Source organism: Acanthopagrus latus, chromosome 8 (genome assembly GCF_904848185.1).
Source record: "Acanthopagrus latus isolate v.2019 chromosome 8, fAcaLat1.1, whole genome shotgun sequence".
NCBI classification, from domain to species: Eukaryota; Metazoa; Chordata; class Actinopteri; order Spariformes; family Sparidae; genus Acanthopagrus; species Acanthopagrus latus.
The window spans coordinates 7757357-7782624 of NC_051046.1; the positions used below are offsets into that span (position 1 = coordinate 7757357).

Sequence of the window (25268 nt, forward strand, 5' to 3'; positions counted from 1 at the left end):
TCCACAGGAGCTGATATATTATATTCTGTCCCATTCAGATCAGGAAGGCAATGCGGCTTAATCAGCCATCCGTCTCCGCCCAGGGTTTCCTCTCTGTACTGACGCTGACATACATAGTATTTACTCAGGGTGCGCAGCAGATAATCAGTTCACCCCATAGAAAAAAAAGGTAAAAAGTTGCTTCTCAAAATAGGTTAAAAACGTAACAGTTAAACTACTGGGTGATAAATGTAGCTACAAAAACAAGGTAACCTGCTACTTTTTATTTTTTTTCTGTAACTGCTCTTGTTGAAAGCAAAGTGAAAACCTTTTACATGGTGCAAACACAGAGTGAAGTCTGACCTTTAGACTGTGTGTGTATGTGTGTGTGTGTGTATTTGTGTGTGTGCGGTCGGTCTCCTCAGGTGCCCACGGTGTGCCGGGGCGCTCGGTGGGAGTTCTCCTCCGCTCTCCCCTTCCCTCGCTTCTCGCCAGTCGGAGCAATGTACTTCCGTTTGGTCTTTTTGCGCTTCTTATCCGAGCACCACACTCTCTCGCAGTACTCCTCCACTCTCTGGGCGTCCCCATAGCCGATCAGCTGGAGGAACTCCTTGTACCACAGCCTGGAGTGGGGGCCCGGCAGCGAGGAGGGCAACAGAGCCCTGGGGCTAATGCTGGGGCCTGGTTGGGGGCCCAGCGAGGAGTGACACAGAGCTGCAGGTTTCTCTCCTCCCTCATCATTAGGCCTGTGGATCGCCGACTCCACCCTCTCGCCTCTGAGCACTTGCAGCGAAACGCGTAACAGCGTGTGGACGTATCCGTGCTCTACAGTCTGGCACACGTACACGCCGGCGTCGGAGCTCTTCACACGCAAGAACAGCAGCCCGTGTGAGGTCAAGATAACCCGCTCATCACCTCGAACCTACACGGAGGAAGAAAGAGACACAGTTTTTCTTCTAGACATTGATGCAGCCTTTTTTGCACCATTGCTGCTTCTCTTCCAAGCGGGATTCTAATTAAAAAACCTTCGGAACTAAACTAAGTAAAGGATAAATAAAGGAATGGTAGTTCTTCAATAGTGCACTCAATACTGTGACTTTGTACTTAAGCCTCTGTGATGTATATAATCATTCAGTATAACTGTTTGTGGTAAATAGTTCAGATACTGGTGTATATATATATATATATATATATATATATGGCACCAAGGAAAATATATGCAATACTCAACAAAACTTTACAATAAGATATACAAACATGTGAGCAGTTATTAAAGAGCGGGTAAGGAATGAATCAGGAACAACTTGATAGTAAAGGAATCGTTAATGAGCATTTCCTTAAAAACTGGGGTTTGGGGTTCAGTATCTTGCCCAAGGACATTCCAATAACAAGACGCTGGCTCTACCCCGATCCATGACTCATTAATTAATAATTATTGAATCATTAGTTACTGTTTTTGTGTACATTCAAATAAAGTCAGACATCATACTGAGTAGTTACCCAGCAGACTCATTAAATACTAATCACATAATCATTAGTTACTCTTTCTGTGTACCGTCATGTAGAGTGTTATCATGTTTCTTTACAGAAAATGTCCCCTGTTACCCGAGACACTATTGATGTAAATAGTTTAGCGCAACAAATTAAATACCATTGATTCAAATTAAGCTAACGTAGCAGCAAAAATCTTGGCTCTGAGTCAAACTTTCTCCACAACAACAGCAACTGGCCCGTGAAAGTGCAATACCTTTCTTTTTCCAGTGCTTTGATCTTTTCATGTCAGTTTGTCCTGAAATATTTATTTATTCTTTTGCATTGTGTTCGTCACGGGCCCAGGAACGCACTCACCTCGTGTCTCTCTCCTCCTTTCTGTAAGAACCAGAGGACCTTGGCTTGAAGTGATCGAGGGACGCACTCGAGTAAAGTGCTGTTGCTCTCCACGCCGTACACCAGCCTCTCCTCGGCTCTCTGCCATTGTTCATCTGCACCCACCCACACATACACACATCATAAAAGACAGTGAGGCGAGAGACATGGCAAAGAACTGCCGTGACCTTTCATTAACTGTAGAGTGGATTGTTCTACCCCAATCTCCTCCCACAGTGGAAACACTACCCTCTCTCACCTCCAGCTGTGATTGCATATCAAGAGTTCACATTTGTTCCGTGTTCAGTCTAGTGCTTCCGAACAACCGCATCATTTCTTTGCTTGTACGCAGTATTTGGCAAAATTTTGCAGAAAATACACACAGGCATGCCCATGCACATACACACACATGCGCGCACTCATCACACAGTCAATTTATACACTAACCGTCAATTTGCAGCCCGTTGCACAGCTGGACGGCGTTGCCATGGCGAACATCCTGCCGCCTGAATCGTCTGCTGAGATAGGAGCGAGGGAAGTCGAGGGAGAGAGTGATTTTGAACATGTGATGAAGTGCAAGGGAAGGGTGAAAGGAAAGATTGAAAAAGGCAACGAGGGAGAGGAAAAGAGGAAGGGCAGTGATCAGGTGCATACTGATAGACGTTACATAACAGCTGGCTGCCGTGCCTCTCTGAGCCTGTGATATTGACTTGATAATCCAGCCTCAGAGCATTGTGACATTTAGGGCCAAGGTGCTATGATGAAACAGAAGTGAGCTGGTAAAGGTGTGAATAGCTGATATCACACAAACACATCTGCAGGCTGGAAATGATGGGATCTGTCGCAGAGAGTGTGTGTGTGTGTGTGTGTGTGTGTGTGTGTGTGCGCTGGTACCTCTTGGTGTAGACTCCAGCAGGGTAGTATCTGGAGCAGGTGAGACCATCCCAGGCACAGTACGGGTCTCGGGCCAAACAGCAGTCAGCACATTCAGAGCCGTAGAGGTCACACTGATGCAGTCTGACCTGGGCCACGCCCACTTCTGATCCCACATACAGCTGTTGCTGTGGAGCCAAACATAAAGCATTGTGTCAAAACATAGTTTGTTTTTTTATTTTAATCCTTTTTATCCTCCCTCTTTAATTTATTATTAGTATATTTCAAATAGGGAAAATGAGACCTTTTATGCTTCCTAGTTTCTTTCCTTTCCCTCAGTGTTTTATATAGGTTTTTGTGCATGTCATGTCCAAAGCAACAGCTCCTGAAGTGCCTGAAACACCTCCTCAATAGTCCCGCCTTTAATTTTGAGACATTGTGACTCACACATTTCTATAATTTATGCCTATATTCACAGTAAAAGAGAAGCCAACTGGAAGTTGAGAACATGACAGAGCCGAAAGGGGACTTGTCGAACGGTGCTGGCTCAGGCGTGTGTGAGCTGACCAAACAGAAAAGACTGGATTTTGCCTCTTAAAGAGACATGAGCTAAAACAGCATCTCAGACAGAGGCAGATTGGACTATATGAGAGAAGTGATTACATTTTTTTGAGCATTAAAGCTCTTATAATATAATTATACAACACTGAGTAGAGCCGTAGTTCCCCAAAAATTTCAGTGAACTAAGATTTTTTTTTTTGTTCATTTCTGCAATTGACAGTAACCTTTGTTAATTGAATCCTTGAATCAGTTTGATTGAAATCACAGCTAACATACATGTTTTTGCCTGCTGCTACAGTACACGAAACTATGTGAAAACAAAGCAATGGAAATTGTTGCAATGTTAGCACCTTGTGGCTAAACGACAGTACTGCATGAACAAACAGCAGCATAGTGATTCAGATTGTCCTCTTACCCTTTTAGGTGATATGATGATCTCTCGTATTGGCGCTGGCAGCTGCAAATAGGAAACATTATGACTGTTATTCAAAAATGAAGCTGAACCAGTGGTTCATCGCACGCTTTAAGAATAAATTAACAAGAGCTGACATAAAGTTCTTTGTCACTGGAGGCCTCCCGTCATGCCTCTATCCATCCCAAATCAGGTCTTAATTAAAATGTCAGCAGCCGCAGCTTGCAGGCTGATCTAAAATGTAACTGATCTAAGTACGTCCAAATCATTCTGAGGATCTCTCGACAGGCTGGCTGCACAATCACACTCGTGCCCTTCTGATGATAAGAAGGACACAAATTAGCAATCAGTGAATCCAAAACAATCTCTCTAGCTGCAGCAGTAATGCACTGTGATGTGTGTGCAGTGAGATGCAGAATTTGCCTGGTTACGAAGTCGACTTCTGTTTCACATTTTCTATAGCTAAAAATACCTTGAATACTTGCAGCTCTTCCAGCAGCACCTCCTCCATGGTGTCTGTGTCTTTGTTGTAGATGGTGATAACTTTCAACACCACTGAGTCGTCTAATAGAGGAAGACATCGATGTTACAAATACCGAAGTGTTGCAGGTGATGACCTAAAATTCTGCGCTTCTTTCACATCCGGTACGAAAACTGTGTGTGTGTGTGTGTGTGTGTGTGTGTGTGTGTGTGTGTGTGTGTGTGTGTGTGTGTATGCCATCAAAATGTCTCGTCGAGCGTGTTTGTGCACCCGAAGAGCGTCTCACTCTTGTCTTTCATTTTCAAAATAGTAACATTGTGCAAAAGAGTCATTCATTCTTCACTGTGTATGTACCAGTGCCAATGTAGAGAACGTGGTAGTGTCCGTCCTGTGCCTGGACTCTGTCCACGGCGATCTGGGTCAGCTTCCTCCTGCCCGGCTCCGTCTGCAGCAGCACAGGTCTGCGGTGCTGAGGAAGGACCGGGCGATACATCACAGGATGAGACCGCACAAACCTCAAAACCTCATCAGGAAACTCCTTAGAGCTGGAGAAGCCGCCTCCGTTCACCTTGCTGGCACACTGTTAGAGAGATAGCGGGACAGAAATAGAGAGATTAAAGGAAGGAGCTGAGACAGAGACACAAGAGGGCCATTAATTGCGTTGGCACTTTATGCAGCGCAGAAAGAAGAAAAAAAAAAAAGGCTGGCATGCTGTCGTCTGGCCCGTGCTGTCCCTGCATGACCTGCTGAGGTAGCTACGACAGCGCTGACATTCACCGGAGCTGTCCTACATGGCCTCAACACTGTCCCTCACAAAGGATGTCTGTCGTGGACACGGACAAATGGAGAGTGCTGTGAATGCATAATGTTGTTGTGCATCAAGAAGTGAGGCCCCTATAAACACTCCCTCACTCAGGCTAGAACACTCACTGATCCAGGTCGAGGGTAAGGGACTCTGTCCTCGTAAGGCGTCCAGTGATGCTCGGGTCTTTCTCTGAAGGCGAACGGACCGTTAAAGGCTGCTCTGATGTCCTCCATGCGATAGACACACACTGCATAGCCTTTGAACACGGCGCTGCAAAATCAAGTTTTATCAATAAGCAGACAGATGATAAAATTATGACTGCGTAATGAAATGCTGACGGCGTCGTGGACTCACCTAGTCGTGCTAAAGAGGCCAAAGATTTCTGGGTTTTTTCCATCTTTGTTCTTCAGCACGAACACATCCTCTGAAACACCAGAAGTAGGAGTTAGCTGTTGTTTGTTAGCCACACTTGGCTGACACTTTTTACGCTCTTTGCATTTAGCTGAAAAGAAACCGCTGTATATCATGGAATTCTGATTTCTCCTATTCGGCTGGGAAACAGATTAAATTCTCTTTGATCCTCCAGCAGACAGAATGTATTTTCCGTCCAGATGGTTGGAAGAGTCCTGGTGGATTCTGGATATCTTTAGAACAGCGGTAAATGACTTAATTGGTTTTTACGAAGATCGTTGTTTGTTTATTTTTCAGTAAATTTTAATGCTTAGCTCTGTGACTTGAATGTAATGATAATACATGCGAGGCACAGTGGGGCTTTAGTCATTCTGCACCACTGGCTGTGTGTCTTATGAAAAAAAGTGTTGAAATGAGTTTATGCTTTACTACTCAATTGTTTACCACTATTGCACTTTTGGTACACACTTCTGAAGAAATCGAAATATATTTCCTATACTGTTAGAACCCATTTGTTCCCATTATATTTTTACATTGCAATTACATGTTGTACTGATATGACGAGGCTTCTGTTTAAAATTCAATAACATATCTAATATCTTTATGTGCATTAAAATATGCAGTTAATGTTGTATTTGCAATCAATTACATTTGAATGATATATTCTCCATACTGACAATTATTGCTTTATTATTGCAAGTATTGCTTTATTATGTTAAAAAATATATTAAAGATATTGACGTAAAATAACCAAAAATATATTATTTAGTAATACATTAAAATATACATTTTAAGAAATCATGTTTTTAAATACATATCAGCATATATTAGCAAAGCCTTATCCAAAATGTCTCAAATGTCTCAAAATGATGACAAATATATATAATTATTTTTTTCATTTTTCATATATAGTGAAAAATATTGCCATATAATATCCAGAAATGTATTACCTAGTTATACTGTACATGCATGCAAATATTTAACGTGATATATCCTCTATATATTGGCACATATGTATACCAATTATTGCCATTTTTCATATTTCCATAACATATCTGAAAAAAGTAATATAAGCAATAATATATTCTAAGTAATCGTTTTTTTAATAAATACTATATGAACATGTTTGATTACTTTAAAATATTAAAATTCATTTTTGAACGTATTTCTCAGCGTATGTCAGTCTATGCTAGTTCCATAACAAAAATCAATACCACAGTGACTCTTCACATCTGGAGGTGTATACAGATGTGTCTGTTCCTGTCACGCAGTAAAAACAGGTTTCACAATGAATAAATAAGACGGCTTGCAGCCCTACCGAGATCATCAAAGTGTGTATCGATGCCGTTCGGCCCGGCCACGGAGCAGATGAGACGAGTTTTCAGGAAGGAGCTCCATCTATTCACCAGCATCCTCTGTCCTCCTTGATCATTCTGACAGATGGAGGCACATATAGAGAGTGAGTGCAGAACTTTGGCTTTAGCTGAATCTTGCCAAGAAAGTCTTTCCAACATAAGCATTAGCATTCTCACCGCACAGACCCGTCCCACACGAGTGTAGACGGCCTTGTTCGCTCCCTCACCGTCCGTCTCCCGCTCAGTGAAGAAGAAGTAGACTTTATCATCATCCCTGTCGTCGTTGTCAGGAATAACTGCTGACCCCACAAACTTGGGCTCTGTTGGAAGAAAAAAAGAAAAGTTATGCCTGTCATAAACTTTTTAATTCCTACTCATTTCAAGCTGCTTTACGTGAGGAATCTCTGAAATCATCAATTTGTGGATTGAAAGTTAATTCAGCTTGTTAGATGTGAGGATTTTCCTGCTTTACTTTGTCATCTGAATAGTAAAAGAAGAGTCTTTGGGTAGTGGACAGTTGGTCAGACAATGAAAGCAATTTGAAGACATACGTAGGAGTTGTCACCATGTAGACTAAACATTTACACTCCCTTGGATACACATGTGTGATCATATCCCTGTGATGCATACTGACCGCTGAGCTGCTGCCTGTCATCTCTCTCAGTGCGCGTGTAGGTCTGGTTGTTGAGTCGACACAAAGCGCCATCGTTCTCCCAGTAGTCAGTGTACAAGCCAATATACAGCTCTCCTCCTGATGCACACACACACACAAAAACCATATTAACACCAGTTCATGTGTAAACATTAAACGTGCAGCGCCCCTTTTGCTCTGACTGAAATGCTGACATGAAAAACGACCACAAGGTGGCAGCATTGACTTGTTGGAAGTGAGCAACTGTCATCAGTGTAAACTCACATGGTATGTATTCACTAAGTTGAAATGAAAAACCATGCACTGCAGTCTCACAACTGTGATCTTAGCTCAGCGGATGGTGAGGTGGCGAGCGACAGAGTGTGCGGTGCCTTACTGGAGAGCGTAGACGTGCAGGGGCTGTTGGGGTCGTACGGGCAGCGCCCTCTGCCGCTTATTATACTGTCTTCTTCAAGAGTGAACTGCTTGTTCTGAGGACGACACACACAGACACAAGCGCAGTTATTCGCACACAAGGGGAAACCGCACTATTGCGAAAAGCTCCGGCAACATCAAGACAACCCCCAGTGGGTGAGGTGTGCAGAGGGACTCAAGTGAATTATGGAGAGGAGAGATGAGAAAGTGATGGATGAGCAGGAGGAAGAAAGATAGATGAGACAAGGAGTGATGGATGACCAAATGAAGGACTGTTGTCTGAATTGGTATAGCTGACTATTCTCTGCTCTTACACCATAGTGGGCTCACCACTTCCTCTCTTCTGATCTTGTTTCCCCGCACGGCAGGTGACAAAAATACACACACACACACACACACACACACACACACACACACACACACACACACACACACACACTCTCTCATTCATACCCTGAACTCCCTCTAGAACTGGAGCTCATATGTTGTGGGCCACCACAGTGTTTATGACTGTCACTGGTAGATCAGAGGGGGTGTCACATATTGATTTATGAGTAGCCAAGGAACCCTACTGTGCTGTGACTACCGCCCGGCATTTGACTGTAACAGAAGTCCGTTTCTGGGTAAAACTCATCCATCATGCAGCGCGGTCCATCAAAAGCAAACGGAAAATAGGTAAATATGGTCGATCGATATCACTCTGCACGCAGTACTCTGAAATATGGGTTGTTTTTATTATATGTCTGGCAAGTAGGGCATTAATACTTGATCTGCTGGTCAGTGGTTGACTTGGTGAATGGAAATAGTATTTTATATCACATTTTATCATTATCAAAATATTATTCAGCTCAGGTTTAATGGTAATTATAGACTACATGTAACTGTGTACACCGAGTATGAAAATTTATGTGGGTCAATAGAAAGATTAGTTTGCCTAGACTGATCCAGTTCTGCTCAGTCTGTGAGCATTCCAACGGCATGAGGGATGGTTGAGCTTGGTTCCTGGACTGGTCGACCTACTGGACCAGTGCTGGAATGCAGGGTGGAAACCTTCTCCCCTCCTCGCTCTCTAAATACACTCCAGACACACACACACACACACACACACACACACCTAAGGGGCTGTTCATGTTTGACATCTGGGAGATATGTGTCATACTGTAGACAAACACGCTCGCACAGATGTATGCAGTCAATTTTGCATGGACGCCAGAATGCACACCAAACCCTCCCGTGTGCTCAAATCCCACTCAGGCAGCCGAAACACACACACACACACACACACACACACACACACACACACACACACACACACACACACACACACACACACACAAACATCTGAGCCGACCCCTGAGTCAGACAGAGCATCGATCTTCCCTGACTTCAAACTTGCTGCTACACACAGTAACACCTGGTCTGTCCTCCCTCTTTACCTGGACAGTAGCAATGTCTGCTTTTTTTTCGATCATATACAAATGAGAACCTTGTGCTTAAAGAAGTTCTCTTCCTTGGAAAAAAACACCAAAAAGCACCACCCTAGCCTCTCTCATACATTGTCTTTTCCACCTTCACCTCAGGCCATGTGTCCACTTGTTGCTGGGAGGATAAACTAGACCACAGTAGCATGTGCAAAGAATTTAACAGCCCAGCGGTCCAAGCTGTACTAACAACTCTGAGAGCTCCTGGCTAAAACATTATCGAAACAGGGCGGAGAGGGTTTTTGGCTACGGTCATCTAAACACTGTCGAGTGGAGGAGCACAATGGGAAATTTGTCTGGCTGCATGAAGAAGAAATGTGCAGGATTTTTCCTGCAATACTTTATCACAAGGGTCCAAGTGATGTTTAATTAACACGCAACTAATGTAGATATAATGCTCAGATTAATCCAGGATACATCATGAATCCCTGCTGCTCTCTGTCAACTAATAACGTTACTGTGACTTTGTGTGATCATCCATTAAGGAATGTTAATGCAGAGTTACTGCACACATTCATTGATAAGCAACCAGATTAGCTGGATTCCAGTTAAACAAAAAAACATTTCAGACCCATGTATTTTCTCCTCCTTAAAATTAAAAAGGTACCAATTCTCATGTTTCAATTTCCTGAAGACGTTTCACTTCTCTTCCAAGAGGCATCTTCAGTTCTAACTAACTGGAGGGGAGCTGTAGGCTTTTAAACTCTGCGTTGGTGTGTTCTCACAGAGTTGTTAAGGACACGTGTGAGCTCTCAGCTTCAGGGTCGTTAGGGCTACTTGTGGATCGTTGGTCAAACCAGCTTCATGTGGGTTGCTAAAGCTAGCTGAGCTCAGGTGTGAGTGGTTATAGAAGCCTCTTGGATGAGAGGTGAAACGTCCAGTTTCCAATTAAGTTACTGTGAATTAACATACTTAACATGTGTTAACTAGCTAGCTAATGCTTTATTGTTATTGCAGATTTGTGCATGACAGTTGTGCATTTTGACATATTTCAATGTTGTGTTCCCCTCCCTTGATGGCATGTGACAGCCAAACTTAACTAAAGTCCAGCATCAAAGTTGCTGCCAATGATATCGCTCCTCTAATTTCAGTGCAGACTGACGGGACACGAGCAGGGGCCGCTATCATCAGCCTTTAATACAGCGAGGTTTGATGGTTGACCGATAGTATTAAGTTGTGAGTGACTTGCACGCGTCAATGCTTTTCCATCTCTGTCAGTTACATGACTCTCACTTGCCCCCTCAGGGCTTCTGTACACAGCACATGGCATTGTGATAATATAAGGATAGCCAGAGTAAAGTGAGAGAAGCGACAACAGCTGAAGACAGCATGTCGGAATGGTCCGGTCGCCTCCGTTAAAGTAAACGCCACAACTACTGATGACGGACGAGGGTCTTTAAGGACATTCCCATTTCATAAGGGGAGGTTTCAGTGACATCAGATGCTCACCAGAGGAAACTATGTTTATTACACAGGACAGAAAATGGGATCATCTGAAATATCCACAATGGATTAATTGTCAGGTACCGAGTTATTTAAAAGTGCAGTATGACCTTGACAAGCTGTCTAACAGGAGGAGCCCTTTGAACATCACTTGAATCATTTATCGTTAAATCATCTCCTCTGTCTCTGGGACTCACCTGCCCCGTGTGTCCCACTCTGACCAGGCCACAGATGGGGTTAAAGGCTCCTGTTCCGCAGACCAGCAAATGGGTCTGGTTGTACTTTTGCAGGACCTTGATGTAGTTCGCGCACTCGGGCTGTTGGAAGAGATGCAGAGGTGAGAGTGGCAGGTGGGAAGAAGGGGTTAATGGGTGAGAGGTCACGAGGGCAGACTGAGGCCTGAGACTGAGGGGACTAAATGGTGTGCTGGGAAAAACGCCAGGCTTTTTACCGCATCATCAATAACATCCGTGCTTCAGGTTAAACAAAGGTTAATGAACACAGTGATATATGTATTCAATTAATACATGCTGACAGTATGTATCTCTGTAATGGATATATCCTACCTATATAATAAATGAATTATACTGCAAGGCGCATTATAAACTGGGCACTTTTGCTCTGACCTTGATAGTCAACCTCGGCTGTATGCATGTGTATGCAGCCCTGTAGAGAGTGTCCCTTACCTTTTCCCTCCCTTTCATCAGACACTCCTCTATCTGAGATTCTGTACTGGCCCACTGGATCTGAAAGAACACACAGTTGCACTCATATTTACAAGAAAGCTTGACCTGCACACACACATATGCACACTCAGTTTGGCTAACCTATTGCCCTGTGGGCACGTGGGTTCAGTATAATACTCACTTCCTAAAAGGCATGGAGGGATGAACACAGGCCTACCTCTCTCTGGTGAGTGTTAACCCGGTCCAGGCTGAGGGAGAACAGGGTATTCTTGGCACCGACGTAAAGCCTCTCGTGGCCCTCGTCCAGCAGCATGGTCTGAGGCTGAAGAGACGCTCCATGTCCCTGGAACACCCAGGTTCTGTTCAACTGCCAAAGCTCTGCAGACAACAACACACACACACACAAAGAGAGAAAAAAATAAATACCGCAACACAATAGAGCTCTGCAATTAAGTTAGGGATAGCTGTCTGCTTAGATAGACTGTTCATTTTTCGACGTTGAATATTACCGAGCTCCTTGCCCGTGTTAACCAGCAGGATCAAATTTTGACCAAACCCAAACCTCGAGGGTTTTGTGGCTGCTCCAGTAACGTCCCGTCCCGACTGCTCCCATGGCCAAGGGCACATTGCAACATGTGGTTTTGATTCGTAGCTTCCCCCGAGAGAGCAGAGAGCAACAGCCGGGTTATCTTTGCATGTCATCTGTCCCTCTCATGTGGCACCTATGTCTCCTCTCTCTCAGTCCAGCTAGGCCTTTTTATTTTTATCATTGCTAAAAGTTCCACAGGCATGAAAGCATCCAGGCAGCTCACAGCCGACCTATTTGGCACCGACGGCTACTGCTGTTACCGTTGACAGAGCTCAGTTGAGGGGGGCACATTGTGTGTGCACATGTTGTCGAAAGCGCGGATGAAGGAAGTTGGGTATGAGTCCTGGGAATGATGTTGTGATTCATGGGGAGGCATTTGATGTCCACAGTGTGGCCCATGGTCACAGTTTTATCAGGCAGGAAACGGAACCAGCCTCTTTATCTGCCATTAGCTTGAGATCAGCAGCCACTCCCTGTCAGTCTCGCTTTAGGTGATTTCAAATCCGTCTCTAGAAAAGGAAGCAGCGGCCCATGACAGATATGTCATTACATATAAACACACACTCATCAGTGGTTGTAGACACACAAGGCAATGCACCCAGTTGTAGACACCTGATTGGACCCGACAGGCTGCTCCTTGCTCTCTGTGAGCTTGCGGAAAAAAGGTTGAGGGTGAAGGATTTAAACTAAGTGAAGCCCCAGAGGTGTGCGCTTCCTCTGGGTTGCACTGGCCTGAAAAAAACTTTTCATTAACACATGACTGGGTCGGACGCAGGGTGTCCTTGTAAAAAGAAGAAAGGGGGATCTGGTGTGTGTTAGCAGAGCTGCCAAAAACCTCAGACAGATTCAAGCGCACCAGGGTTCAGGATCGAAATTTATGGCACTGCACAGGCTGTAATCTCTCCATTTCTTCTCCTTTAATGCATACATGCAACAAAACCCTCCCTTTAAATGAAGAGAGGGAAAAAAAACACCAGCTAGACACGAACAATTGTAATACTAAGCTAACCGACTACCTCAAATGATGCTGAGATGTCTCTACATGCCGAGGTTGCAGGGGGTAATTGCATGATTTGCTTTTCCTAACTATCTGTATATTTTCAGCGATACCTGATCTCCAAGGTAGGAGAGCGTGTTTATCCGGGATCTGTAGATTACTCATAGCAACAGCAGCAAATGTTCTGTGGAGGTTTCTTTTATTTGTTTAACATGGGATTAGGTATCCACAGAGGAGTGGGTGACTGTGTGTAGATTTTGTTGCTATTAAGATTTCCATGTCGGAGACAAGCGGCTGTTTGTTTTAGTTGCATTAGACCTCGGCCCGGTTAGGTGGCAGAGAGCGAGGGGATGTGGCAGCGGTGTTCTGCCAGGGCTCAGACATGCTTCCTGTAATTATCTAATCCGCACACACTTGGAGCGCTTTCCCTCTCTCTCTCTCACACACACACGCACACACACACACACACACACACACACACACACACACACACACACACACACACACACACTGCCCTCCTCTATCTCTTCACAGTTCCCCTCTGAGTTAAGCTGAACTTGGATCCAGGACAGTCCCCTAAAACATTCCACTCCTGCTGTTCTACAAGTGTTAGGCCGGCTCTCAAACAATCAGCTCCTTCTTTAAGAGGAAAAAGTCGAATCTGCTGCCACTTATTATTCAGACAGCTATTTAAAGTGACGGACTAAACAGTGCATGTGCCCAAACCCCTTTTTTCCCCGTCCTCTTTCGCTTGTCATTGTGAATTATGATGAGCGGCAGCTGATTCATACGGACACGCACACAGCGAGATGCATTGACAGCTCTCTTGCTCTCTCACACCCGGTTATGGAATGTAACTGGGGGAATTTACTCAAGTACTGTAGCTAAGTACAGTTTTGAGTTTTTCCATTTTCTGTTACATTTTTCTTCAATGCATCAAGGGCAAATAATGTACTTTAATCTACTGTACACCGCGTTTATGTTTGTTTGTAGAATGAACCTACATGCAAACATATGTATAATTGACTTTTATTTGAACTGTAGATAGTGAAGTACAGTATGGTAACACTCAACAATAAAGTACACAAATATGTGAGTAGTTACTGAGGAGCTAGAAAAGAATGACTCAGAAAATACTCAATAGTTAATGAGTAATTGCTTTGAATTCAGGACTGATGAGGAGTTACTGGAGAACAGGCTGGCAGATCATATAAGAATGAATCAGTAGGAAATGATTCATTCATAAATATCTGTGAATCGACATACTCACCACTTCTCTGATTTACTATGAACCAGCCGCTGAGTGTCACTAACAAGTGCTGACTCATCAGGTAAGAATTTCGTAGTTAGTATTTGATTCTATCTATCGCTGATTGGTTGACTACCCAGAATCATTTTTAAAGGTGCACTATGTAGTTTTGTAGAATACAACACTGCTCACACAAATGGTCAATCAAACACACACACACACACACACACACTCACATACACGCTCAACTACAAACAGATTTAATTCCATGATTGTTTACATATTTGTAAGGCTTGTATGTCATGTTATTTTACATGTGTTTTACATGTGTATGGCATGGAACATTTCCATTATCGTGTTGTGAGGAGACTAACAGTAACCAGCTTGGAACTTTAAAATGAAAGGAACACAGAAAGAAAGACAAAGAAAGAAAGAAAGAAAGAAAGAAAGAAAGAAAGAAAGAAAGAAAGAAAGAAAGAAAGAAAGAACATCCATTCCACACCACCGTAGAAGTACAAGTGAGAGGAAACTGTAAACTGTAATCACATTTATATTAAAAGAAGGAGTTGATTAATCGGCTTAATTGCACATGATTACAAGGTCACTGTAGAACACAATTGGTGGATGTGATTACACTGACACACAGCGAGAGATTCTGCGGAGGGCACAATTTACAGGGTTGCTCCTCTGTCATTACGCGCACCAGTCAGACAGTTGAAGCCACCGCTCAGACTGAAGAAGGCAACGGGGGGATTTCCACATTTCCTCTGCGTCTTGTCTCCTCTCCAAGTTTTTTTTTCTGCCATCTGCAGCCAGTGATGGCTCCTTCGCCGTCAGCTAAAGGAGCCGAGAGAAGGAGAAGGAGGAGGGCGTTTCTCCATCAGCAACTGAGCCGGGGAGACACATGGCCCTACTGTGATCCCACTTCAAATGGAAAGCACAGAGAAGAAGGACTCCCTCAAGACAGACACTTTCATCGGCTGTCTGAGCAGCGCCGAGAGATCCCAGAGAAGATTTGGAGAAGTGAAATCAAAATAAACTTTGTGATCTCCTCCATGTCTGTGTACGGGAACACTGTTTTTGCTGCAGCAGGGAGAACAATATGTGCATCTGTGTAGCAGTAGCAATCAACTTTTGATTATAAGTCTCTTAACAGCGGGGTTTAGTCGAAGAACCGAGATAACTGCACGCAGAAGTTATTCCTCTAGAGACTTGAAAACACAAATTAAATTTGATATCTATTGCCAACACTTAGCACGCATTTCACGTCAAAAAATTAAACTTGCGGTAGGTAGTCTCATGTTTCCCAGAAAAAATAAGCCTATGGAGGTTTACTTATTGAGTAATGGTGCTTGTGCTGGAACAGAAACAAAGAGAATTATTGGAGGAGGCGGGAGTTAAAGTACAAGGACCGGGTCTGTTCTCCTCGTGCCGTCCAGGTCCGGAGTGAGACTGTGGAGCCCCCGGGGGTGGGGTCAGGAGCTGGAGAACTGGGGTGTTATGCCATTATCAGTATATAGCCTTGTCTTCCCATATACTCTTGTGTGTGCGTGTGGAATGATGTCAGAGTCAAATGAAAGCCACATGGAGTGTCCAAGCAGGATGTGAGTCGGAGAAAGAAAGCAACGTATGTTTCTCCGTAATAAAAACCGAGGAAAAGGTCTGTAACTTGATTGATGCTATATATCTAGAGGATACCTTCACGAGTGACAGTTCAGATATATACGTCTAATTAAAACAATCAAGTATCTACAAACAGAATGTGTCAGCTTTTAATATGAGCTCTGAATGAAGGAATGTTCTGTATTTTGGCTGATACTTGATCAAAGCTGATCCCCCATCTGGTCCAATCTATACAGCCTCTACTGCACACGTACATGACCTTGGAATCCAAATGAATTTCTTATTGATGTGGCTTCCTGTATGTCATATAGCTATATGTCAAAACCCATAAAGTGTAAACTGATTCTCATATTAACTGTAACTTGCCTGAAATACCTGAAGCAACGGCTGCAGCACAGAAAAACACAAATTTGCTCAAATTTTAAAGGAGCAGAACACAGTGAACAAACTCAAACCGGCATATAGATTTCTTTGCTGCATTTGTTATGAGATTAGTTATTCAGTTTATTCCACTTTTAATGTTATTATAAGCCGGCCTGCCACAATAACTACTTTTTCTATGGACCTATGCCACTGAAATAACTAATAATGCACTAGCCTGGTCAGAGGCCTTAAGCTTCAAAACGTCAATGCTTTAAGTCAGTAATAATATGTTTGATGATGTATCCTGTTAGACTTTCAAAACAAAGGCACCGTGATCAAGTTAGCAATAATATGAAATATACAACATCTGGTCAGACTCAAAATATAGCTTGCTGACAAACTGAACACATTTTATGATAAAATAATACATCAATTAACATTTTCTCAATGGTTGCGGTTTAGTAAGGTCTAGGCCAACACTTCGTTATTCTTTTTAGGCACCAAAACCACTTGGTTGGGTTTAGGCACCAAAACCCATTTGTTTTGATTTAGGCAACAAAACCCACCTGGTTAGGTTGAGACACCAAAACCACTTGGTCGGGTTTAGGCTACAAAACCACTTGGTTAAGTTTAGGAAAAGATCACACTTTGGATAGAAACCAACTACATTCATTATCGTAACACAACGTAAAAGATGGATCTAACATCAGGTAACGTAAGTTAATTGCTCAAGACGTTTGGTTACACAGAGGGCTCAAATCCCGTTCACGGGGGGAAAGTCCACTGTATTACCGATGCAACGACCCCCAAACTTTGCTCGCTTTGTATACTACTATACCAGAGGGGTGCTTCAAGTCGTTTTGCAAGAGGGGAACTACAGCACTGTGAGTGACAACAGGCTAGATAATGCAAGTACACCTTTCAAAAAGCCATGAAGATCTATTTCCGAATTTTCAGACAATGGAAATGGAATGTGACAAAAAAAAAAAAATAAATAAATAACATGAGATGTTCTTAAAATGAGAGCTCACGGAACCAAAGCAATGATTAAAATGCAAATAAATGCTAAGTTGTCCATGTCCAGGTCTCATAATGGGAAGGAAATATCCTGCTAGATATCATATGGAATTATGTTAGCTAAAATGTTGATGATCCTTTTGTAAACAAACATGCATGTCAACACAACAATACTCAGATCAGCAAAAATGATCACTGTGATGTACAAACATCTACAAGTCAGTAATATGTATGAAAAAATACACAAAAGGTTCAAATAATTCTTATGACAGGTCTAATTGTAAGTTTAACAAACAACTTCCAGATGAACAGTTCTCATCTTTGTTTCTTCATCGCACAGTGAAATAAATGAAAACAAGCTTTGCTTTGCTCTCAGCTGCCAGCTCACAATGAACAGTATCCTCTCTGCGTTTTCTGCGTGTCACTTGTCATCCTTCATCGTCTTTTTTTCCCCTCTCTCTTATCATTGCAACATACTCTCTGAAGACTCCAGCAGTCAGGCCTTCTCTCTTTTTTTTTTTCCCTATTCCGCGAACTTAACTCATCTCCTCTCGCCGGTCCCTTCACCGGGAAAAGGTCAGAAAGGATATTAGAGTTTCACCAGCTGCCTTCCCCTCTGGACATGTCATTAATGAACTGCAGAGCACACATATAACACAATGGGAGAGGAGAGGACGGCGAGACATACACAGACAAAATGAGAAAGCGAGAGAGCGGAGAGAGAGAGAGGTGAGCGTGGAGGGTAGAGGAGAGGAGGGGCTGAAAAAAAATATCATTTTCCCTCTGCTGACCTAAAAGGTGTGATTTATCTCATCATCACCATACCCTCCATTTTCCAGTGCTTTGATATAGGGTCTATGACTGCCCCATGGCCACGATCCAACGTGGTAAATGTTAATTATAGGTCTCACACATGTAGGCGGAAGAAATCTAATGGGACTCACTTTGCACATTAGGTTTTTATAGAAAAAAAACTTGATTTCATTTCAGGCAGACACAACTTTAGGCCATACTGGTATTTCCCCCGTCTCACCCTCAGAAGAAAGTCACCTCCAGCCACGTCATTTCACGGCTGTTAAATATATAGAGAGCTTTCTTTTTTTTTCTTGTCTGGAGAGGAGCGATTTAAAATTACAGCTCAAAGGTTTCATACATCAGTAATTGCTACCTGAGTAATCCCTGTGTTCACACATGCAAGTGCCTCTGCCTCTCTTCATTTTACAGTTCAGAGTGCTGAAGAAAAAAGAAATGCCCGAAGAAGGTTCAGAAGCTGTTGACCGATGTGTTCGCACAAGCTCACCGACGCTCTCACTCATGCAGTTTTAGAAGAGTAGTAGTCTCACACATATTGACACGGTATATGGTTTAATCCAGCTGTTGAGCCATCTTTTATTTGCGTTTTCTATGAGGTAAATGTTGGGTTCAAACAGGGAATGCATGTGTGTTTATTCATACAAGCGACGTACACAGTGTGATGTTAACCCTGTCGGAACTGCTTAGTATCGCAATGAGTTAATTCACCTTCACTGAAATGTTAAAGAAAAGTGCCTCACATCTCAGTAAACCATCATGACTTTTGAGTAAACACGCCTTTGGCAGAAATGCTGAACAAACGCCTGCTCGACATAATTATTCTGAAACGGTCAGGTTGTGTGTTCTGTGTGTTTGCTGCCCGCATGAACACCTCCATGGATCTCAGACATGCTTTTCTAAGGTCGTCTGCAGTTATAACCTGCTAACTTATGTTGTGCAAAATGTCTGAAAAATCTTTTCTTCTTGAAAGAGAGCGCATGGATGATTCTCTGTCTCTTAATCAAGTAATTGTTTGTGTTTGTGCACATTGCTAGGGCAGCTCTGGACAGGTAGGATTTGTCTTCACTAAGCCAGGTGTGAATTAACCTGATTGGATTTGAAGTGACTCATCGAGAGGAACTGAGCGTCCAACACAAACACACCTTTAGAACGAAGTGCCAAATGCACGGGTAGCTATAATAATAATGATTTTAACCTGGAAGAAGTGAGGAGTTTTTGGAAGTGACTTTGCTCTGATCGGATCATCACTAACATGAAATCTGCTGTATCACGCTCTCTGAAGCTCACGCCGGGCACAATGATGGCGCTGTGGAGGCGGCAACATAAGTCTGCACCTGGCCGTCTACCTGCAGCCTGCCGTGACTCTGACGCGTGCAGCTTCATTAGCGTCGGAATTGATGGGTTTCCTAACAGAAGAGCTCATTTCGCTCCAGAGGGCCACCGCAGGCGTGGAGATCTGGAGCTGCTGCCAAGAGCCTTGGATGATGCAGAACTAGATCTCACGGATCTCTGTCCAAACACACAGAAGCTTAACAAAAAAAAAAAAAACAGCACATTCTAATTTTCTGTTGCATCCTCATCACATGTCCCTGCAGGGCATTTCTATGTAATAACCTAGGATTTAGGGAGTTTGATTGGCTAGAAGTTCACACAATTGAGCTGTATTACTATCTTTAGCCTGTGGTCAAGGTCTGTGCACTTAAATATTAGGCGGGATCCTCTCTAAAGACGGCCGGGAGTCTGTGATCGTAACTCAACACTCAACGTGAGTTAGGTGACGGCCTGCTGGAGCTGCACTTAATTGGGGGTGTAAGTAAATGAAAGGACGACCGGGATGAAAGTGAAACGGATGGGGGAAATTTGGAAATTTTCTCCGCTGGTCCAGAAGTCTAGACAAGTAAATGGTGAAAAAGATGAAAGAGAGAATGATGATAATTCAGCACCACATGTGATGCGTTGGCTCACATCAAAGCACGCAGACACTCGCGCTGCACGGGAGCGAGGTCGCCCTTGAAACACACGATAATGTGCCCAGAGGAATTGATTCCCAGAAAAGCAGGAGAAAGTTGATCCGATATTCAATGGTGGTTTCTATTGATCCAGCACTTGGTGTCCGCCCACATAACCAGAAGCAGGTTAAAAATGTTTTGAGCGCCCATATGATTAACTTCTCCTGCCCGTTATCAATCCCTCTGTGGGAGAGGAGAATCTAGTGTATCCACCATGTTTTGACACCAGATGTTATGGTAATATTTTCTTAGTCCTGAGGCTGAACAGTTAAAAACCACATCCCTATCCATCTTCCTGGACTGCATCCAAGTCATCGGCGTGTAAAGAATTCACACTATTCCGCCCGTGGATGTGTGTGTGTGGGTGTGTGTGTGTATGGGGTTTGTGCGAATTGGAGGGTGTGTGCAAAAATCACTGGCAGAGCCCATGAGGCATATATTAAGGCTAAGATGTTTTTCATTCCATAATGATAGGATCCAACTGAGGCCTTTTCATAGCGCTCGGTGCTAGCCAGAACATGTATGGTAGGGGAGAGAGGGAGAGGTGTGGGCTGTCAATCACTGGAGCAGCTTTCCCCTCAGGCGGTTAATGAATTGGGTGATATAAAAGTCACCGATCATCAAGTATTCTGCTGTGACACTTTATGACTAAGCACATGAGCGCCCATCCGCTTACTTCGCTGATGATAAGAACCGTAGCCAAAAGTGCAAATAGTCTCTTTCTCTGGTTGGTTTTATCCTCCAAATTCATTAAATTTTCTACCACCAGTCTTGCTTTTTACTGGAAAACTGTTTTAGGGTATTTAGTTATTGATTGTCTTGTCGCTGACAAATTCCACTTGGCTAAAAGCGTAGAAATAAAGTGTACAGGACACGACACACAAGGACCCTCCTCACAACTGGCCAAACAAACTTGTCAACCATCATAAGTGACTCACAGCGCAGCATTTATGAGTTATTGACCATCCGAATTCCACACCTATATCCAACCATGACTAACAGGCTTATGTGGAATCATCACCTTCTGCTGCGACGGACATCAAAGAAACCGTGAGAGAAAAAAAAAAAAGCCAGTGTTTACTCAAGAGTTTTATCTCGATGAGATAAAAAAGATTCCAAACAACCCCCACTGTTGTCGAAGAGACACACGACAATCTGTCCGCATTCCAGTGCAATGCCCATCCATATCACACACGCCCACACACACGTACTGTAAAAAAAAAAAAAAAGAAGAAGAAAAAAAAATGGGCACACACAAACACTTTTCCCACTCTGGCATGTCCAAATAAACCGCCTTCATCTCTTTGCCACCATGGCCTGAGAGAAAAGCCACATTGTGGATTCTCAGCCACCGTGGCCGAGGGATCAAAACAAACTACGAGGAGGCTCCTTCAACATCAACAGTGAGTGGGGAAAAAAAAAGAAAAAAGTATGTCAGCGCAGAAGTCTTAGATCCAGCGTGGATGGCGACTCTTTTTCTCTCAGGGTAGAAAACATAAATCTTCAATGACCGTCTCATTACGTGGTAATGATTACCTGCAGCTTCTTCTGCTGCTTGCTCACAGAAGATGCCGCTTCGCTGGCTTCAGCTTGTTTACAGCACTCTGTCTGTAGTGGTGCTGCACTTTTGGTCATATATATATATATATATATATATATATATATATATATATATATATATATATATATATATATATATATATATAGTACACATGCACACTTGTATTTTACATATATGTTGAGAAGAAAGGTGTGAAAACTTGTTATGTCAGTGTTTGACTGTTAATTAAAGGAATGCTGCAGCAGATAATGCTCCAGACTGGGATGTCTGTTACAGTGTGAAAGATCCTGTTCTTGCAGTGACAGCACTAAACAGAGAATGCTCATTTTTTTGTGGCGGCTGCTCTGACTATTATTGAACACATTATGCTGCATTACCTGCAGCCCTGTCTTTGCCTTTTGTATTTGTGCAACATGGCAGAGCGCTGGATTTGTGCAGCGTCACCATCCGTTGCCAAAATAAGATTAAAGGTGATTAAAGAAAACACGCGGTGGGTGTCTCCTACCTTTGTGGGAGAGCCGTATCCTCGGGTAGATGCTGTGGGCTGTGTGAGCCGTGCCCAGCAGAACAATATACAGCAGCATAAGAGTCAGACACACAGTCCTCGTGCACTCTGCCATCCTCACTGACACACGCACTCCACCTTCCATCTGCGCAGAAATCTTGAGAGAAGTCCACTCAACATAAGTCCGTGAGGAGGGAGACAGTTCCTTTGCCCTACAAGTTCAATAAGAGATGACCATCCAACTGAAGTCTACCTGAAGGCAACGGTCCCTTTTTTTGTGAGTGTGGATCAACTAGCTGCTTTCTCTGCAGCTTCTATACAGTCACTGCTTTCGCCTATAGCAGCCTGCTGAAAGCTGCATCCACCCACCACCTCGGTGGACAGGATAGTGCTCTGGCGATTATCCTTGTTTGGTCTTAGTAACCAGGGAGAAGAGAAGTCCAGTTGCTACATTCACGCCGCAGTGCCCACTGCTCTCTGTCCATATGCCAGTCCGTCTGTTTTTGTTTGTCTGTCTGTATGCCCAGCTCAGATCCAGGCTTTTCTGATCTGATGAGAGGATAAAAAAAAAAAATTATAAAGTAAATCAAGTGAATCCCAGGTGAAGGAGCTGCTGATTTGTAGAAACCTCAATGTATTTGTCTGTCCCAGCAGGCAGGCAGGCAGGCAGGCAGGCAGGCAGGCAGGCAGGCAGGGCTGGAGCTGCTGTACTGTATCCTCAGGCTGCGTCCCTCCTCTTGGGTCCACTGGAGCCAGTCACTCTCTGGACATGAGCCCAGGAAAAGGCAGAGCGAGAGAGAGCGGAGGAGTGGGGAGCCTCGTGCCTGGCGTGCCGTCTCTCTGCACTGGGGAGGAAAAAGTGGAGCTCTGGCTCCCAACTCTGCTCACGCTCCAACAGTCAGGGAGGATCCAAAACCTCAGCTCAAAACCTCAGTGACTCAGTTAAGATGGCTCCTACCACAGCTACTGATCTGGGCAGAGGCCACCTGCCATGGTGTGGTGTGTCTGAGGAGAAGCCTGTGTGTGTGTGTATGTGTGTGTGTGTGTGTGGTTGGTAACGTGGGGAGTGTGCATCAGCTTGAAGGGGCTGAAAATTGCCGCCTCCTTCCTCTAGATTGTCTGGATTAAGTGTGCATGTGTGTCTCCCAGGCAGAGCTCTGTGAGACTCTCCCCCGGCTCCTCTGCTGCCTCTCATGTCACTCTACAGACCACCCCTCGCTTCCCCTCCTCCTTCAACACGCTTTTTTTTTTTCCCTTTTTTTTTTCTCTTCGCTCCTACCTCGGCTGCATTAACATGGAACCGATCCAAGGTTTTTCAGCCTCTTAACTCAGGCGCTTCTTTTCAGTTTCAATTATTGGCCTCTTTGTGTTTGTTTCCATGTGGATAGTCATTATCACTGTTACCATGGATTTTCATGCGCAAGGTTCCTTTCATGGCAATTTTTGTCTCCCTTCCCATTTAATCTCCGCTTCTGTTTGTCTGTCTACCAATCTCTCACACTCCTCAGCTCGGTGGAACCTGGTTATTAGTTTGTCCTCATGTCCGGCACTTCCCCCATAATGTATCCCAACATGCCTGCCGAACCCTTCTTTGTACTTTTTCTGCCTTTCCTCCTCTCTCTCTGCTCCCCCCCGAACTCTGAATGAGTTAGGATCTGTCAATTTTTTTGTACCTGTGGGTGAGTAACAAGTATTCAGGTATCGTCGGTATCCTGTAAAATATTAATGTTGAACTCATTGACATGCAGTCTCGTATCGTGTCCTTGTAGTCTTTCTCGTTGTGTCTCAAGGTCTACAGCTTTTTGAATCTGATTAGAAAACTCTCTCTCTCAAAAAAAAAGGGATGTGACCGGAGTCATTATTGAATTTGAACGCGTCCCGCGGGGAAGTCCCACAGGCGTCCAGTTACCGGAGCAGAGCGTTGTCTGTCTCTCCCGTAAAGCTCTCTGTCATACATCTGTTTCTCTCTGTCTCCGTCTCTTTCTCATGGCTCCTCTGTGACACCAACATTAAGTCATGCTAATCCCTAAAATGGAAACATTCCATCACTCTGCAAGAAAAGTTTCTTTTAGCTGTTCCCAAATCTGCGTCTGACTCACATTGTGGTACAGCTGCGTTTTTTAATTTGCAAACTAGGGATTTTTAATGAGAACATTTCCCACTTGTTATGTTATTAATTATAATCCCTGCATTGACTGACAGCAAAAACATACTCTGGTGAAAAAAAAAAAATGATAATGGATGAATGACTTCATGGATGGCAGAAATCATGAAAGGGAGACAGTGCGAATGTGCGTGTGAATATATGCCCATCAAGAAATGGCTTGCCTTCAAATTAAGACACCCGCTGTAGTATGGAATTGGAAATGATTGTGTTTGGCTGCAGCAGCTGCACCCCCGCCCCCTTGCACCACCCCGAGATCTGAGAACTCCAACTCCCACGTCGCACCTGTTCCCTGCCAGAACAGAAGGACTTTGTGTGTGCCGTGGTCTCGTAACGTACACTATCCCTGTTATTCCATTGCCTGGTGGCAATTATAGACTCTCATCTGTTGTTGAGGGTGAGACAACTGTTCAATGTCAGCTTCCCGTGGAGCCGACACTATCTGACAGACTGTGACACCCAGTTTCATCACTCTGAACCGGTGCATTAATGCGGGAGCATATTTTAGCCCTGCATCCTGATGAAAGGTGCGCCGGAAGATTTTCATTTCCGATCTCTTAAGCCACTACATCAGATTAATAGCTGTTTAAAGAGGCTAATGCACACAGGCCGGTGGGCACAGCATCCACTCCCCTCTGAGTGAATGGGTGTCTCCCTCCTTCACCCAGTCTAATAGCAGCAATCAGTCAGAAATCTACCTCCACCTCTCCACTGCTTTTAACCGACCCTCTGTCCCCTCTCCCCTCCCCTTTTCTTGATTTGTGTTGCACTTTCAGACCTTGATGTTTCCATTAGTGCGTCTCTGACTCTGCTAGTAGCTTGTAGCAAGGCCCCTCCGAATGCAGCACACCTCCACACAGCTCCAAAAATTGAAATTCCGTCCTCTTACACGCGACCCTGGGATGCCTCCAATACCTGGAATTTTTATTCACTGCGCGGTGCACTGCAGAGATATTTGC

At 43.9% G+C, this 25268-nt stretch overlaps 1 protein-coding gene across 2 annotated transcripts; it reads right to left on the reverse strand.

The window, feature by feature from the left end:
* Positions 1-265: 265 nt before the first annotated feature.
* On the reverse strand, positions 266-23110 carry sema3e (sema domain, immunoglobulin domain (Ig), short basic domain, secreted, (semaphorin) 3E). Of its 2 annotated transcripts, none has more exons than XM_037106852.1 (17): positions 22146-23110; positions 11637-11797; positions 11420-11479; positions 10931-11050; positions 7772-7865; positions 7378-7494; positions 6921-7063; positions 6707-6821; positions 5332-5401; positions 5103-5247; positions 4527-4752; positions 4164-4255; positions 3695-3736; positions 2740-2906; positions 2293-2360; positions 1828-1961; positions 266-901 (listed from the first exon to the last, which is right to left on the reverse strand). In XM_037106852.1, exons 1-17 carry the CDS (start codon positions 22288-22290, stop codon positions 401-403), a joined length of 2400 nt encoding a protein of 799 aa, XP_036962747.1. In that variant the 5' UTR covers positions 22291-23110; the 3' UTR covers positions 266-400. The 2 variants fall into 2 exon arrangements, with proteins under 2 accessions (XP_036962747.1, XP_036962746.1); XM_037106851.1 differs by having other exon boundaries at positions 2293-2363; positions 22146-23109.
* Positions 23111-25268: the final 2158 nt, after the last annotated feature.

What these genes read in the sequence shown, in the direction of transcription:
- sema3e (XM_037106851.1), bottom strand. Translation starts at nt 22,290, where the DNA reads ATGGAAGGTGGAGTGCGTGTGTCAGTGAGGATGGCAGAGTGCACGAGG. An exon ending in TACACACTTTGATGATCTCG is followed by an intron (nt 5,402 to 6,706) that starts GTAGGGCTGCAA and finishes CTGGTGTTTCAG; the next exon opens with AGGATGTGTTCGTGCTGAAG. An exon ending in GCTGGAGTCTACACCAAGAG is followed by an intron (nt 2,364 to 2,739) that starts GTACCAGCGCAC and finishes CTCCTATCTCAG; the next exon opens with CAGACGATTCAGGCGGCAGG.